The sequence below is a fragment of the Cricetulus griseus genome, chromosome 5, assembly GCF_003668045.3.
Source record: "Cricetulus griseus strain 17A/GY chromosome 5, alternate assembly CriGri-PICRH-1.0, whole genome shotgun sequence".
In the NCBI taxonomy this organism is placed as follows: domain Eukaryota; kingdom Metazoa; phylum Chordata; class Mammalia; order Rodentia; family Cricetidae; genus Cricetulus; species Cricetulus griseus.
Window position 1 is genome coordinate 3,964,774 of NC_048598.1, and position 16,175 is coordinate 3,980,948.

At 45.5% G+C, this 16,175-nt stretch overlaps 1 protein-coding gene across 3 annotated transcripts; it reads left to right on the forward strand.

Moving 5' to 3' along the window:
- The first annotated feature begins 26 nt into the window (after positions 1–26).
- Tatdn3 (TatD DNase domain containing 3) lies at positions 27–13,816 on the forward strand. 3 transcript variants are annotated; one of them, XM_027418691.2, is made up of 10 exons: positions 27–182; positions 1,516–1,548; positions 2,510–2,583; positions 3,680–3,764; positions 5,088–5,150; positions 6,249–6,358; positions 6,739–6,794; positions 8,660–8,772; positions 11,009–11,089; positions 13,287–13,816. In XM_027418691.2, exons 1-10 carry the CDS (start codon positions 75–77, stop codon positions 13,428–13,430), a joined length of 867 nt encoding a protein of 288 aa, XP_027274492.1. In that variant the 5' UTR covers positions 27–74; the 3' UTR covers positions 13,431–13,816. The 3 variants fall into 3 exon arrangements, with proteins under 3 accessions (XP_027274492.1, XP_027274493.1, XP_035300983.1); XM_027418692.2 differs by having other exon boundaries at positions 11,012–11,089; XM_035445092.1 differs by having other exon boundaries at positions 11,015–11,089.
- Positions 13,817–16,175: the final 2,359 nt, after the last annotated feature.

Below are 16,175 nucleotides of genomic sequence, written 5' to 3' on the forward strand. Positions count from 1 at the left end.
TCACTGGACGCGTCCGGCCGGAAACTCCGTCTGCCGCGGCCCATGGTTCCGCCCGGGCTTCGGTGGGCCCAGGAATGCCACGCGGGCTTCCGGTTGGGAAGCCTGCAGAGATGGCTGTGGGTGCCGTGGGCTTGGGGCTCGTGGACTGTCACTGCCATCTCTCCGCCCCGGAGTTTAACAGCGTATGTGAGGCCGAGTCGGGGGCCCCGGGAGTCGGGAGGGCCGCGTCCTTTCCCGGAAGTTACCCTCTCTCCCGCAGATCCTCAGGCCCTAGCGGGTCTGTGCGGAGCCGACCGGCTTCCCTTCGAACCCCCGTCGTCGTCCTGCCTGTTCCTCCCGATGTCAGCTGGCGGCACACTGTGGTCGCCACAGTCTTACCCCTCCTGAGATGTGCTGATCCCGGCCAGCCCTCAGCAGAGGCCCCGGGAGAGGGGCAAACGCGGAGCACACGGGGTGGGGCCTGTGCGAGCGGACAGACTCGGAGTTTACCCGCTGCCTCGGGGAGGCTGGAGGTGGAGGAGCGCAGGTCTCTATTTCTTAGGAGGCGACGCTTACGGTCTGAGTGCGCGTTCGTCAGGAACACCGGCAGACAGTATGGAATTTGGCCTGTTTTAGTTCGATGCACATTTTTAACCCATTAAAGTTTTAAGACAGCCCATTTAAAAGAAGAAAAACGATGTGCCGAAGACAAATTTGCTGCTGTGTGGCAAAAAGGTGAAAGAGACAAAGCTAAACCACTTAAGAACTCCCAGTAAACAGACAGGAGATGGTGGAGGCCAGTGCTGTGATGATAACATGAGAACCAGAGTAGATATCCTCGACGTATTTTAGAAATAAGTGCAATAATACATGCAGGAGATTTGGATGTGAAGACCAGGGGGAAGGAAGGATTTGAACATGGTTTGGATTTTTAGTTTGTGTTTAAGGTGGTGATGCCCTTTGCTGATACCAGGGCAGACCAGGCTGTGGGATAGGAATGGAGAGTCAGGCAGACAGAATCGCTAGCAGGGACATACTGATGAGTCTGATCTCATCCAGATGGAAAGATTACATGGTGATTTAGAATGTGAGGAGTCGTGGGTTCAGGAGAGAGTGAAAACTGAGGTATCTGGAGATTCAACTTGCTTTCTTAAACCACGAGAGGCTGAGGGCATAGCTCAGTGGCAGAGGGCTGGCACGGTGTGACCAAGGGTGCTAAATAAATAAACAAGACAGATGAGATCTCTTACAAGTGCAGAGAGATCAGAAGAGCTGGAAGTCACAAAAAGGGCAATCAGTCAAGGGGACTGGAGAGTAGCTGGCAGTAAGACAGTGATGTTGTAAAAGCAGTGTGTGTGTGTGTGTGTGTGTGTGTGTGTGTGTGTGCAGGACGGGGGTTGATGGAGGTGCTTTATTTTCTGCTACACAGGGTGGCAGAAACACTGTTGTGCTCCCTGGGGCCCCAGCTGAATTTATATGACCAACGATCAGTTAATTACTCATTAAAATAAGTGTGGTCCCTTATGTTTGTCGTAGGATCTGGATGAAGTGTTGGAGAAAGCCAAGAAGGTAAGTTAGTTTCCATTACTGACCCCCTTTTCATTCCTCTCCTGTTTTTGATTGACATACTATTTTTAGGTACCGTTTAGACATGCTCTGAGTTTCCATGGTCTATGCCAGCCGCAGAGCTAAGCCCTTATTAAGGCCAGCTCATTTTAAGTCTCAACACCCCCTTAGGAAGTTACTATTTCATAGTCCTGCTTTCTCCATTTGACAGATGAGGGTTCTAATGTCTAAAGGTTAGTGGCAGGCCAGAGACACTTGCCAGAGAAGTGATAGAGATACAATAGTCTGATTTGAAAGCGTTCCTACAGCCACTATGCTTGGCGGCACCGTAGAATGGGGCAGTCAGTCTCTCTCTTCCTAAACTCACCTACGAAAGTGTACTGAAACATTTTGAGTTGTTAGGAAAAAGTTAGCAAGGGCTGGAGAGATGGCTGACGGGATAAAAGCACTTGCAAACCTGGTGTTCTGACCCCCTGGAACCACAGGGGAAGGGCAGAACTGACTCCGGAAAGGTGTCCTCCAGTTGCCACATGCTTGCTGTGGCATACATATACCTTCACATGCTTGTGTGCCCATGTTCTAGCACACATGTACACATACAGGGAGAAATTAAAACTGAAAAATAAAAAAAATATATAAAATCTTGGAAGTATTTGTGAAACTAGTTGCACACTGTCATATGGCCTCTTAATTGACATGTGAGCCTAAGGGCTTGATTCCTTCCAAAGGCTGTCTCTGTCTAGTGAATTAAAGCAAGGCCTAGCTTTGGTCTGTGTGGGTTAATGAGGTGACATTTACACTCACTGAACGTAGGGCCTGAAATAGAAAGTACTCAGTGATGCTCATTTGGTTTATATTACTGGGGCCTGGCTAAAGAAGAATAGTAAAATGTACAGAAAACTTTAACCTTTCCCTTAATTTATATTGTTTGGAATTCTGTTCTGTTCTGTTCTGTTCTTTTTAGGCTCATGTCACGGCTCTGGTGGCAGTTGCTGAACATGCAGGAGAATTTGAAAGGATTATGCAACTTTCAGAAAGGTTGTTGTTTTTCTTCTTCTTCTTCTTCTTCTTCTTCTTCTTCTTCTTCTTCTTCTTCTTCTTCATGTGTGTGTGTGTGTGTGTGTGTGTGTGTGAGTGTGAGTGTGTGGTGTGGGTGTGTGTGTGTGTGTGTGTGGTGTGTGTGTGCGCGCGCGTGCGTGCGTGCGTGCACGCGCAGATGTGTATGCATGTGGACACCCGAGGTTGACATTAGTTGTCTTCTTTGATGGATCTCCTCTCTATTTATTGAGGTAAGCTTCCTGACTAAACCCAGAGCTCACTGGTTCTGGCTATCCTGGCTATCCTGGCTTGCTCTTGGGATTCCCTGCCCTGTGCCTCACAAGGGCTGAGTTGTAGGAAGCCACCATGCCTGCCCACCTGAGGAGCGGAACTCCAGACCTTAGACTTTAGCTGCTGAGCCACCTGTCTACCTCTGGTGCTACTTCTAATTAGGATTTGTAATTTATGTTGCTGAGGCCAGTCTTGAACTCATGAATTCAAGCAGTTCTCCCACCTTAGCCTTCTTAGTGCAGAGGCCAAAGCATAGACCCTACACTGGCTCTAATGGAGATTTTAAAGAGTTGCTAAGAAAGATAGTTATGGCCAATATAAATAATATCAAAGAATTGTTTTTTAAAAGAATGAGGAAGGTCGGGTGGTGGTGGCGCACACCTAATCCCAGCACTCGAGAGGCAGAGACAGGCGGATCTCTATGAGTTCGAGACCAGACTGGTCTACAAGAGCTACTTCCAGGACAGCCTGCAAAGCCACAGGGAAACCCAGTCTCAAAAAACCAAAATAAAATAAAAAGATAAAAGAATGAGGAGAGCCAGGCATGATAGCACACACTTTTAACCCGGCACTCGGGAGACAGACACAGGAAAATGTCTGAGTTTGAGACCAGCCTGGTCTACATAGTGAGTTCCAGGCCAGCCAAGGCTACACAGTGAGACCCTATCTCAAAGCAAATAAAAAGATGAAGGAGGAAAAGTTGTTAACATCGCCCTAAAAGCAGAGTGTTTCCTTTTTGTTCTTTAGGGAGACACTGTGCTCTCCTGGCCTACTGTAGCCTTCTCAACTTGTTCTACATTTTTAGGTATACTGGATTCATCCTGCCATGTCTGGGAGTTCACCCAGTTCAAGAACTTTCACCAGAAGAACCAAGAAGTGTGACATTAAAGGTAAAAGTCATGTAAAATAAGAGCCATAAAAATGATAACTGTTGACTCTGTGATCACCCACTGTGGACAGAAGTTTCTGTCCCACCCCATCCTGCGGCCGTTCAGTCTCAAATAATCACACAGAGGCTTATATTAATTATAAATGGTTTAGCCGATGGCTCAGGCTTCTTATAGGCTACTTCTCTCTTAATTATTAACCCATTTCTATTAATCTGTGTATCTCCATGTGATCTTGGCATACGGGTGATGCCAGGACCTCTTGCTTCCTCAGCAGCTACATGACGTCTCTCTGACTCCGCCTACTACCTTTCTTTATCTGTTTGGATTTCCCGCCTGGCTAAACCTTGCCTGTCCATTGACCGAAACAGCTTTATTCATCAACCAATAAGAGAAGCATATATTCACAGCATACAGGAGGACATCCCCTATCAACCTCCACACCCATGTCTAATTTCTATGCTTTGTGATGAGGAAGGGAGCGCTGAGGATTAGTGCCTCAGGCATGCTAGGCAAGCATCTCACCACTGAGCTGTAATCTCGGCTAAATGTTTTTTTTCCGAGACAGGCTCTCACTGAATTGCCCAGGCTGGCCTTGAATCCATAATCCTCTTGGCTCAACTTCCAAACTGTCAGAATTGCAACCTGTGCCACAGCCCAACTGATTTGTATTCTAAGTGAATAACCCCAAACAAAGAAACAGCACCTTCCACCAACTCAAGATTGTACGACAGGATGGCACAGTGCAGTTAGGGTTTCTTTCTTCCATATGTTTTAACTGTGTCATGCTGTTTTGTCCATTTAAAAAAAAAAAAGTGACAGAGTGCTGGGGAGATGGCGGGGTCAGAAGAGTGCTGGATGCAGAGGTGTGGTGACCTGAGTTTGAATAACCCTGAGTGATGGCAACACCTCAGTGCTGGGGAGGTGGAGACAGGAGGATGCTTGGGGATTAGAAAGAGACCAATGAAAAAAGAACAAAGGGAATATGGCAACAACCACTGTATGGAGGAGGCAGAGCCATGTTTGTGATGACCGCCCACATCTTCCCGCCCACCCCAGGGACTTCAAAACGGGGTTTCCACTTCAGGTCCCTCCAAACCTGTGCAGAGGGTGGGGCTGTAGCCAGAGCCTGTGAGGATGGATGGTCCTACTCAGATTTCTAGTTAGAGTTGCTGACATGATAGAGACGATGGCTCCTATGTCATAGGTTGGCTAAATGAATTCAGTTGTGTGAAGCACCCGTGTGGCAGAGGGCCTGGCACACACTCTGAAATGAGGGACTATTATTCCTGCTCTCAGCATTAACACTTTTTTTTTTCCTCGCAGGATTTGGATGTAGCTTTGCCTATTATTGAGAAGTACAAGGATCGGTTGTTGGCAATTGGAGAGGTGAGTCCGCTTGTTGATCAGATGATGTCTAATGCAGATCTCCATGGGATACATGCAGTAATCAGTACTAGTGATTTAACCAGCGTGGACAGTTATTTCCACTCTGTTCAGCCTGCTGATAACTCAGTGCTATTGGGAATGAGGCCGGGGAAAGCCTTACTCTAGACTTACCTTGATAAGAGAAGTTGATGTAATAACATTTCTAAAGACTTGGCTTTCGCTTAAGCTTGGCCATTGCTCTGAGAAGCTAAAACAGCCTGTAGAGGCAGGGCCAGTGAAACGGTTCAGCAGCCAGAAGCACTCACCACCAAGCTTAAGGCCCTGGATCCATGTGATGGAAGGAGAGAACCGACTCCTGAGAGTTGTCCTCTGACCTCCACGTCTGCTCTGTGGCATCCACGTGTGCCTCTCCACCCACGAAATGTAACTTTAAAACGACGACAGTGCTGGGCCCACACCTTTAATCCTAACACTTGGGAGGCAGAGACAGGCAGATCTCTATGAGTTTGGGACCAGCCTGATCTACAGAGTGAGTTTGAAGACTGCCAGGGTGGCTATACAGAGAAACCCTGCCTCAAAAAACAAAAACAACCTTTCTAAGTAGCATAAAGATATACTTTAATCTTGAGTTTGTGTTTAAAGACCGTGTTACTTAAATTATTAGTAATGGTAAGGAGTTTTTATCACGGTAGAAATCACTGCTTCCTACTACATAGAAAATATAAGGAAACACATTCTGAATAGAGGTCATAGAATACGTGCCCAGGTAGCCTCTATGGGAGTGGTCACCTGTGGTCACGACAGAGCCATGCAACCTTTGACGCTTCATCATGCGTGCGTTAGGTGACTGCAGTGACCAGTGTGACTTTGGAAAACTTGCAGGTGTGTGACATACACAGTGAGTTTTAAGAATTGAAGTACCCCACAAGAGGAATATAAAACAAACTTAGAAGTTGGGGTATGTCATATATACTATTAAAGTTACTTGTATGTACTTTGGCTAATATTTTAATCTAGGGAATATCTGTGTGCTGAATGATAGTCTCTTTGGGCTTATCACACATGGAAAGGTAGTTATCTTTTGTCTTTCTGTTACAGGTGGGGCTAGACTTCTCCCCCAGATTTGCTGGCACTGAGGAACAGAAAGAAGAACAAAGACAGGTCCTGATCAGACAGGTCCAATTGGCCAAAAGACTAAATGTGCCTTTGTAGGTGAACTGTCTTTCTGCTCAGACCTACAGAGCAAATTCCATAACAGCTGGTCCTCTTGAAATGAGTTCCATCTCTCTTCCCATCTGAGCTATTTTTTAAAAATTCATTCTCTATGTGTGTGGTGTTGGCCTGCATGTATGTCCCTGGTCCATGTGTGTGCAGTGCCTATGGAGGCCAGAAAAGGGCATCGGATCCCCTGGAACTAGAGATACACTTATTAACCTGCTGTTGCCATTTGGGTGCTGGAAACAAACCATGCCCTTTGCAAGAGTAGCTGAGCCATCTCTCCAGCCTCCTGAATTATTATTGTTAAAACAACAAAAACAGTATTTTCCTATTTAAAAGACTTCAAAGGAATTTTGTTGTTGTTAAACAGAAACGTGCACTCACGCTCAGCAGGAAGACCCACCATCAACCTCTTACGTGAACAAGGTACATATGTTCCTAGTATTCAAGCTTCCCAATTCCAACTGAAGGTTGAAGGAGCAAGTGTGTGTCATTTGACTCCTTAAATAGAAGGGAATGCATCTAGAGTAGAGGTAAAAATAATCCACTAGGATGAGTTTATATGCCAGACTAATATTCACAAGGTTGTTTTGGTGCAATTGTGTATTTATCAGGCTCACCTAGAGCAAATGAAAACTTGAAGCTCTAATTTTTTATTTTTCTTTAGATTTTCCGTTAGATTTATTTATTTTTTATTTTATGTGTGTGAGTGTTTTTCCTGCATATATGTATGTTCCCTGCATGTGTGCCAGGTGTCCTCAGAGGCCTAAAGAGGGAAGGCATCAAGATTGTTGTGCCATGGAGGTTTTGGGAACCGAACTCAGGTCCTCTGCAAGAGCAGCAAGGGCTCTTGACCACATAGCTATCCCTCCAGTCCCTGGCTCTAATAAGAAAGGGAAAATAAGGCAAGAAGGACAGTCTGATTGCTCACTGTGTTTTTCTGAATGTTTTCTGTGTTTTGCTTCTGGGGCCAGATAATAGAGGAGCTTGTACCCAAGCCTGATGACCAGAGTTCAATTCTCAGATCTCATAAGGTAGCAAGAGAGAAACAAGTCTCTAGAGCGCTGTCCTCTGACTTCTGCCATGGTACCTAGGTGCTCGCACAAGCACATATGTAAATAACAAAAGAAGACAGTGCTGTGCAGCAGGCTGTGGCCATCATGTGTCTGACAGATTACAGTCACCTGCTCTGGACTTTCTTGACATGAACATAATTTACAGCACTCTTTTCCAAAGTTTAAAATGCCATGTACAATAAGAGATACACCTTATTTTTAGACTCCTATGTGCATAAAAAGCTGTCAGACATTGAACAGTGTGTGTATATGCACAGATGTGTTTAGTCTACAGTTGTGTGTTTACAGAAACACACATTGGTTGATTGGGACCTACAAAATAAATTTTACAACAAACTTAAGATCATAATGAAGGGGCTGGAGAGATGGCTCAGCAGTTAAGAGTGCTGACTGTTCTTCCAGAGGTCCTGAGTTCAATTCCCGGCAACCACATGGTGGCTCACAACCACCTTGAATGAGATCTGGTGTCCTCTGCTGGCATGCAGGCAGAAGACTGTATACATAATAAATAAATAAAAATCTTTTTAAAAAAAAGAATCATTAGAAGAAAAAAAAAGATCATAATGAAGATTCACACTATTTGAAAAAACAGATGATGAAATAATGGCGCTTTCTGCAGCTAGAGGTGTGGTCACTGATGTATTCCTCAGCAATGAGCACTGAGCCCTTCCAGAGCACTGAATGCATGGTTTTTATGCAGGTTAAACAGCTGTCCTTAAGAGCTGGACTTGGTATGGAAGAGTGTACCTTAGGGCTATTGCAACACACACACACACACACACACACACACACACACACACACACACACACACGTACAAAAAGGACAGGGATTGGTTTTATGAGCCAAGGCCTGTTAAATTTGTGAGTCCATTTTTTTTTTCCAACTAGCATTTCTGTTAGGAAAATGAGTTTACCTAAAATCTTCCTATCATGAGCAGTAATATAATAGTTGATAGAAAGGTCTGGTGGTGTAGATAGTTCAGATGGCTGTTTTAAAAACTGTGTTTCAATGATAAATATTTTATCCTGAAAATTAAAATCTCATTTCCCCTCCTTTGAATACTGCATTTGTATTGCAACTTTAGGAGTTATGGAATCTGATCTTTATGTCATGGTGGTAAATACTTACTAAGTTCAGATCTGTTTAATTGGACTAATGGGGAAAGCCTCTGTTATGGGACAAAATGGAACTCTGGTTTCTCTTTCCTTTGAGAGGTGCTGAACGGGTCCTGCTGCACGCATTTGATGGTTGGCCGTCCGCAGCCATGGAAGGAGTCAGGGCAGGCTACTACTTCTCAATCCCGCCGTCCATCATAAGAAGTGGACAGGTAAAGCTTTTCATCAAAGCTCACTAAACACTTTGTGTGACAGAGTTCAGAACCTAAGCTGTGTGACAAAGTTAATATTAAGTCTCTACCCAAACATATAAAAACTTAACTCAAAAAAGGATCTGAGGCTGAGCAGTGGTGGCGCACACCTTTAATCCAGCACTCAGGAGGCAGAGGCAGGTAGATCTCTGAGTTCCAGGACAGCCAGGGCTACATAGAGAAACTTTGTCTCGAAAAACAAAACAAAATAGCAACAAAAATAGTCAGAGGGCTTGAATTCTGTCCCTAACACCCATGTTGGATGGCTCACAACCAACTAATAAGTCCAGCTTCAGATGAACTGACACCCTTTCTGTGTTCACATGTACAACCCCACCCCCCCCCACCCCCCCCCCCACCCCCCCCACCCCCCACCCCCCCCCCCCACCCCCCACACAAATAAAATCAATCTTTAAAAAAGAATGGATCAAGGCCTAAATGTAAGAGCCAATTTTTGTTTTGGTTTGGTTTTATTGTTGTTTTTCAAGACAGGGTTTCTCTGTGTAACAGCCTTGGCTGTCCTGGAACTCTCTGTGTAGACCAGCTTGGCTTGAACTCACAGAGATCTGACTGCCTCTGCCTCTGCCTCTGCCTCTGAGTGCTAGAATTAAAGGCCGGCGCCACCACCTGGCCCATGAAAGGGATTAAGTAGGTACTGCTCTAAAGAAAGTAACACAAATGACCAGTCAGCTCGGTGTCACTCCCTCAGGAAATTGCAGAGCAATGCCACTCTACACCACTGAGTCTGGGAGTCCACCCAAAATTAAGTGTAGAATTACAACTACCCACTAATTCTACCCTAGGAAGATAGTCCCAAAGTGGGGGAAAAACATATCCTACCACACAAACCTGAACCTGCATACTCACAGGTGCATGTGCTTAGCAGTCGAAAACACAGACAACCTACAAGTGTGAAGTGTGCCTACTGATAAATGTCAGACAGACAAAACACGGCACATCCATACAGCAAAGTGTGACTCAGCAATAAAGAGGAGTGGGCTACTTAATTATGTCACAGCATGAATGAAATTTGAAAACATATTAGGAGAAAGCAGGCACACACAAAAGACCACATACTGTGTGGTTCTGTTGATATGAAAATGCACAAACTAGGCAAATCTATGGAGACAGAAAGTCGGTTGGTGTTTGCTAGTGGTTGGAGGGAAGAATGAGAAATGACTGGTGAGGGACTGGGTGGTTGGTGTGTGTGTGTGTGTGTGTGTGTGTGTGTGTGTGTGTGTGTGTGTACATTCACACACACACACGTATGTACTGCAGTTCCAGGTATGGGACTCAAAGCCTCTGAGACATGTTAGGCAGTGGCACCCTCAGCCTAAACTGTGTATGTTTAAAGGGTGACTGTTATGGCATGTGAATTACAGTTCAAAATATTTACAAAGCAATCTTTAATAACTTGCCATGTTTAATCACTTTTTTAAAAAAGATTTTATTATATATACAGTATTCTGCCTGCATGTATGCCTGCTGGCCAGAAGAGGGCACCAGATGTCATTACAGATGGTTGTGAGCCACCATGCGGCTGCTAGGAATTGAACTCAGGTCCTCTGGAAGAGCAGCCTTGACCACTGAGCCACCTCTCCAGCCCCTTTAATCATGTTTACCACACTCATTTTCTCATGCTCCGTGAGATGAGGGTACAGATCACAATTAGTGATGTCTTCACGTCTGTGAAGCACATCTGTATCATAATTCAAAAAACGAATGTAGGTCCAGAATACAGAATTGTGGTACAGCCACTTAAATATATTCATCAGCGACTGTTATCTTTTTAATTGATTCCTTACTTTTATTTGGTTACATTTAGTTCCCTAGACGCTTTGGATAATTTTTGCAATTTTAGGCTTTTTTTTTTTTTTTTTTTTTTTTGAGACAGGGTTTCTTTGTGTAGCCCTGGCTGTCCTGGAACTCTGTCTATAGACCAGGCTGGCCACCCCCAGCTCACAGAGATCCACCTGCCTCTGCACCTACCCCCAACTCCTGTGCTGGGATTAAAGGCTTACTATTCCTATTTTACAGTGGCCATTTGAAGTAGGATGGTGAGAGCAGGCAGTTGTCCAGATAACACGGTGGTCTTGTGGTAAACACGGGTGTTGAGTCCTGCAGGCTGAGATTCGTCCACATGTAAGTTGATGCCATTCCATCCCCCGTGTAAAGCTTCCTCTCTCTTCTCTCCAAGAAGCAGAAGCTTGTGAAGCAGCTGCCTCTAAGCTCCATCTGCTTAGAGACAGATTCGCCTGCTCTGGGACCAGAAAGACAGGTAAGCAGATCTCTGGTGTATGGGGTGCAGATGTGTCTTTTTTGGGGGCTGTTCTGGTTTAGCAGGACTCGTGGCAGTACCCTAATGCTAAGTTGAGGCCATGTTTCCTGAAGTCTTCCTTCCTTCCTTCCTTCCTTCCTTCCTTCCTTCCTTCCTTCTTCCCTCCCTTCCTTCCTTCTTTCCTTCCTTCCTTCCTTCCTTTCTTCCTTTTCTTTTACTTTCTTTTTTTTTTGTTGTTGTTGTTGTTGTTTTTGTGTTTTGGTTTGGTTTTGGTTTTTCAAGACAGGGTTTCTCTGTGTAACAGCCCTGGCTGGCTGTCCTGGAACTCACTTTGTAGACCAGGCTGGTCATGAACTCACTGGAATTTCCCTCCTCTGCCTCTGCCTCCCACGTGCTGGGCTTAAAGGCGTGCGCCACCCCCACCCAGCTTCAAGTGCTGGTGTTAAAGCCACCATGCCCAGCTTCCTTGGCTGTTCAGAATATCTTCTTTCCTGTGAACAGGATACTGTCTCACAGATGTTAATGAGACACTCCAGGAAGGGAATGAAACCTCATCTATGAAAAGCACTAGGTTTAAGGTAGTGTGTCCTTCCAGGTCACTCAACCCATGTACAGGCATGCATATGTACACATGTACACACACTATACAGGCATGCATATGTACACAGGTACACACACTATACAGGCATGCATATGTACACAGGTACACACACTATACAGGCATGCATATGTACACAGGTACACACACTATACAGGCATGCATATGTACACAGGTACACACACTATACAGGCATGCATATGCACACAGGTACACACACTATACAGGCATGCATATGTACACAGGTACACACACTATACAGGCATGCATATGTACACAGGTACACACACTATACAGGCATGCATATGTACACATGTACACACACTATATAGGCATTCATATGTACACATGTACACACACTATACAGGCATGCATATGTACACATGTACACACTGTTTCGTATCTCTGTCAGGAATACATACTATGGATGTGCTTTTCCTCAGGGTTTAATAACCACATAATGTTCCACTGTTAAAACTTCATATTAGGGACCGGAGAGATGGCTTTGGGGTTATGAGCATTGGCTGTTCTTCCAGAGGACCTGAGTTCTATTCCCAGTACCCACATAATGGCTCACACCCATTTGTAATTCCAATTTCAGAGAACCAATGCCCTCTCCTGGCATGTGGTAGACACACACATGTAGGCAAAATGCTCATGCATAAGACAATAAAGTTGTCATAAAAACCTTGGTATTAGTCATAAATATACATATGTGCACATATGTACACAGTGTGTGTTTTAATTTTCTGAGACACAGTCTCATGTAAGCAGTCTGACCTCAGAGTCAATGTGTAGCCAGGTTAGGCCTTAAAGTCAGGATCCCCTCCTGGTTCTACCTCCCAGCTGCTGGGGAGGTAGTGTAAGTCCCTACACTCAGCCAGGCTGTAATTTAAAACCATGATAAACAAAAAGCCTTCAATGTGGATCTTGACATAATTCTGATTTTTTTTTAGCCTGTATTATCAAGAATTTTTTTTTACTTAATAATTTTATTCCTCTAATTATTACCCCAAGTATCACTTATTAATAATTTCAGGAATGTTTTTCACTAAGTCTAAATGTTATTGATTGCAGAAATAGTTTTTTGGTTTTTTTGTTTTTGTTTTTGTTTTTGGTCATTAAGACATACCACTGAGTGTAAGCAAAATGAGTATTTATTTCACAGGTATTAAAAGTCAGTGAGATGGCAGAACCTACCTGAGCAGTCTTTCCAGTCCTTGGGGCATTTTAGATCACATGGGCAGGTGGCCAACCAGAGTGCAGTGGCCTTTCCCAGCACTCACATCTACAAAAACAAAGGATGGCTAACCCTTCAGACAGGCTGCTGTCCCTGGGTTCAGGCATAGACTGCTTCGTATGCTGGGTGCTCAGGGCTTCAACTGCAAATACCTCTAGGTTCTTTTCTAAGCAGCACAGACCTAGAGCCAGCATTGTGACCATACCCTGCCAAGTTCACCGACCCCCATTTAAAGAAGCATTAATAAAGAAATGTCAGTTCCTTCAGCGTAGACAAGGAGTGCATCATTCTTGTTTGTGTGTCTTAGCTACAGTCTCCAGGGATCTGTAGACTCAGAGATCAGCTCTGTTCTCTTTCAGACACGGAACGAACCCTGCAACATTTCCATTTCAGCAGAATTCATTGCCCAAGTGAAAGGGATCTCAGTGGAAGAAGTCCGAGAAGTGACGACACAGAATGCATTGAAACTGTTTCCCAAGCTGCAGTACCTGCTCCAGAAATAGCTTCAAAACCACCCACTACACAGCCAGGGCAGCTCAGGGCAGCACTGAGGAAAACAAGTGTTTGAATGAACAATGGTCTGAAATGAAGAGGCCATTTTATATGGACAGCAGTCATAGTCTTACAGAAACATTTCCCTTAAAAACAAATCCTGGGCTGAGAGATGGCTCAGCCACTAGGAGCACTCAGTTGCTGCTCTTCCAGAGGACGCGCAGTGCCAGCACCCACGCTGGGTGACTTGTAGCTGCCCTCAACTCCAGAAGATGCAGCCCCCCTCTTCTGGCCTCCTCTGCCACTAGCACACAGGTGGCATACCCTACACACACACCTAAACATGAACAAAAATAATAAAAATAATGATTTCTAAAAATGCTGTTTTTAAAAAAGAGAGGTTCAGCTTTGGCTACTGAAACTCTGGGTTCCAAGTGTCAATTAGCAGAGTCCTGGAGCAGACTGGAAAATACCACAGACACACTAGCTTCTGGAGTGATTGCCCATTTGAGGGGAGAAAGCCTCAAGGGACCCCTCAACCCTGCTTTCCCCCACTTAACAAGCTTATAGAAGATGTTCCAGGGATTTTTGTCTTTGAATGCTTAATAATTAGTGTGCGTATGGCAGAGTTCGGTATACTTGAGATGTGGTGGTCGGGTGAACCTCTGGGCATGATGTCCAAACTAAAGTGTGTGGGTAAGAAGGAACCAGGTCAGAGTTGTACAGGGGAGGGGCCTTTTCCAGAAGAAACAGCAGTTGTGAGAGCACTGAGATATCCACCTCCCCGCTTAAAGAGACAAACTTCACTATGTGGCCTGGACTCAGTAAGCCGTTGTACCTGAGCCTCATGCCACAGCACCTGGCCAGTAAAGGCGTACCTTCGAAGAAGTGAGCAGGCCTCTGTGATGCGGGAGGGAGATGTTTGCTGGTTTCACTGATGGAGAAGATAACAGTAGGAGAGAGACTGGTCCAGCTTGTCCATACACCTGTTCTTGAAATTAGGAAGCCTGTCATCTTGTGCTTAAGTGAAACAGTTAGGGCACAATGATCTGGCCCAGGATAATAGGTTTGATCAGGGTGATGGCAGCCATTGTGATTTATACTATCTCTGGGATCTTGGTGAAGACATTTTTAAGACTGAAATGTTAGAACCCATCTGCCACTGGGTCACATTGCCCACGGCAGTCCTTTCCCGCTCACAGACACCACAGCTCCTCAGAGAACACCGTGAACCTCTAGCTAACAGACTTCCAAGTTCCAGGATCTCTCATCTGGGGAAGTGAGTTTACATCAAAGAGTATTGGTTGCCACTCATCCTGCTCCCCACCCTCTCCTACCTCCTGCCTTCCAATCAGAGCTGGCTACAGGCTTGTGCTGTGAAACCTCCACTGTCCTCAGAGATAAGCAGAGACCTCTACTTCTGCCATGGGGGAGGGGCTAGTCCTCTCTTCAGCACTCCCTATGTTATCTCAACTTTCCTCAGAGTCTCTGCCATGCTGTTGTCTGTCTGTGACATTAATCACCCTTTTGTTAATAACACAAGTCTCTCCCAATGTCCCCATGAGCCCCCATCCAAGACCTTTCATTATTCTAAAGAGATACCTGTACCCCTCCTTTTGGCTGGCTATCAGAATATTAAAACAACAAACCTCAAGGAATTGGAACTTCCCAGAAATCTCAAGCTTATATAAAAGTGGCTTCAATCCGGTGCCAGCTGGAGGAAACACATCTCCCCAGAAGAGATCAGACAGGTCTGACAACTTAACAGTCATCTTACAGGACAGCCCAGAGCCTGCACAGTGGTGTGTCGATGATGGCTGAGAATGCACCTCCACCAGGACGATTTAGACATACATTTCCCCCTCTGTTTAACTCTCAGCCCTATGCACATATCCCCACGATGGCCTCCTGATTCCCTCCCAGTGTGGCCACAGTAAATTGTTTTTTTCATTCCTGTCCCCCAACCCCAACCCCCTGTAAGCTGGGCTGGCCTGAAACTCACTACATACACCAACCAGACTGGCCTTGAACTAACAGACATTTGCCCCTGCCTGCTGAGTGCCAAGATTAAAGGTGTGTGCCACCACCCATCCTAGGAACAATGTCTGAGGTCCAGACTGCTCTGTAACCAGTATCAGGCTCACGGAGGAGGACGAGCCTACAAAGGAGGTCATGATATGAAAGAGTGTTTCCTGAAAAACCTCCAAGAGAAAAGTGCAGTCTCTGGTGTTGGTTCCTAAGTGGAGTCTCTTGTGCTCAAGGAAAGTACAGACTTGGGTAAGGGCTTTTATGTCTGACCCAGGCCCTTCTTGTTCGGAAGCCTACTTAGATGGTCGGTCTGGTTGGTTTTGATTGGCCTCTAGCTCTGCCACCCCATCTCTCTGGGCACACTGCAGTGCTGAGAAAGCACGAGGAAGTCTGTGGGAGCTTAGAGAGGAGGCCTCAGCTGCCTATGGCTGCAGTAACAATGCTGCAACACTAATGTTCTTCCCAGAACACTGGGGAAGCAGCAGGAATCATGTGTGCACATTAGTGAGCTCAGCTGTGGCCCTGCAGGAAGCCAGGGCAGAAAAGGAAAGCCTGTTATGTGCTGACTGAGGGAACATGCCACTGATGGATAGGAAGGAAGTGTTCCTGAAGGTGACAGGACAGTGGGGTCAGAGTCCAGCACGCCTGTATGTCTGCGTTTCTGGCTTTAGCTTAAGACTGCTCTAGGATACCCAGGGCAAAGTAGAAAGAGTTCATGGGAAGGGCTG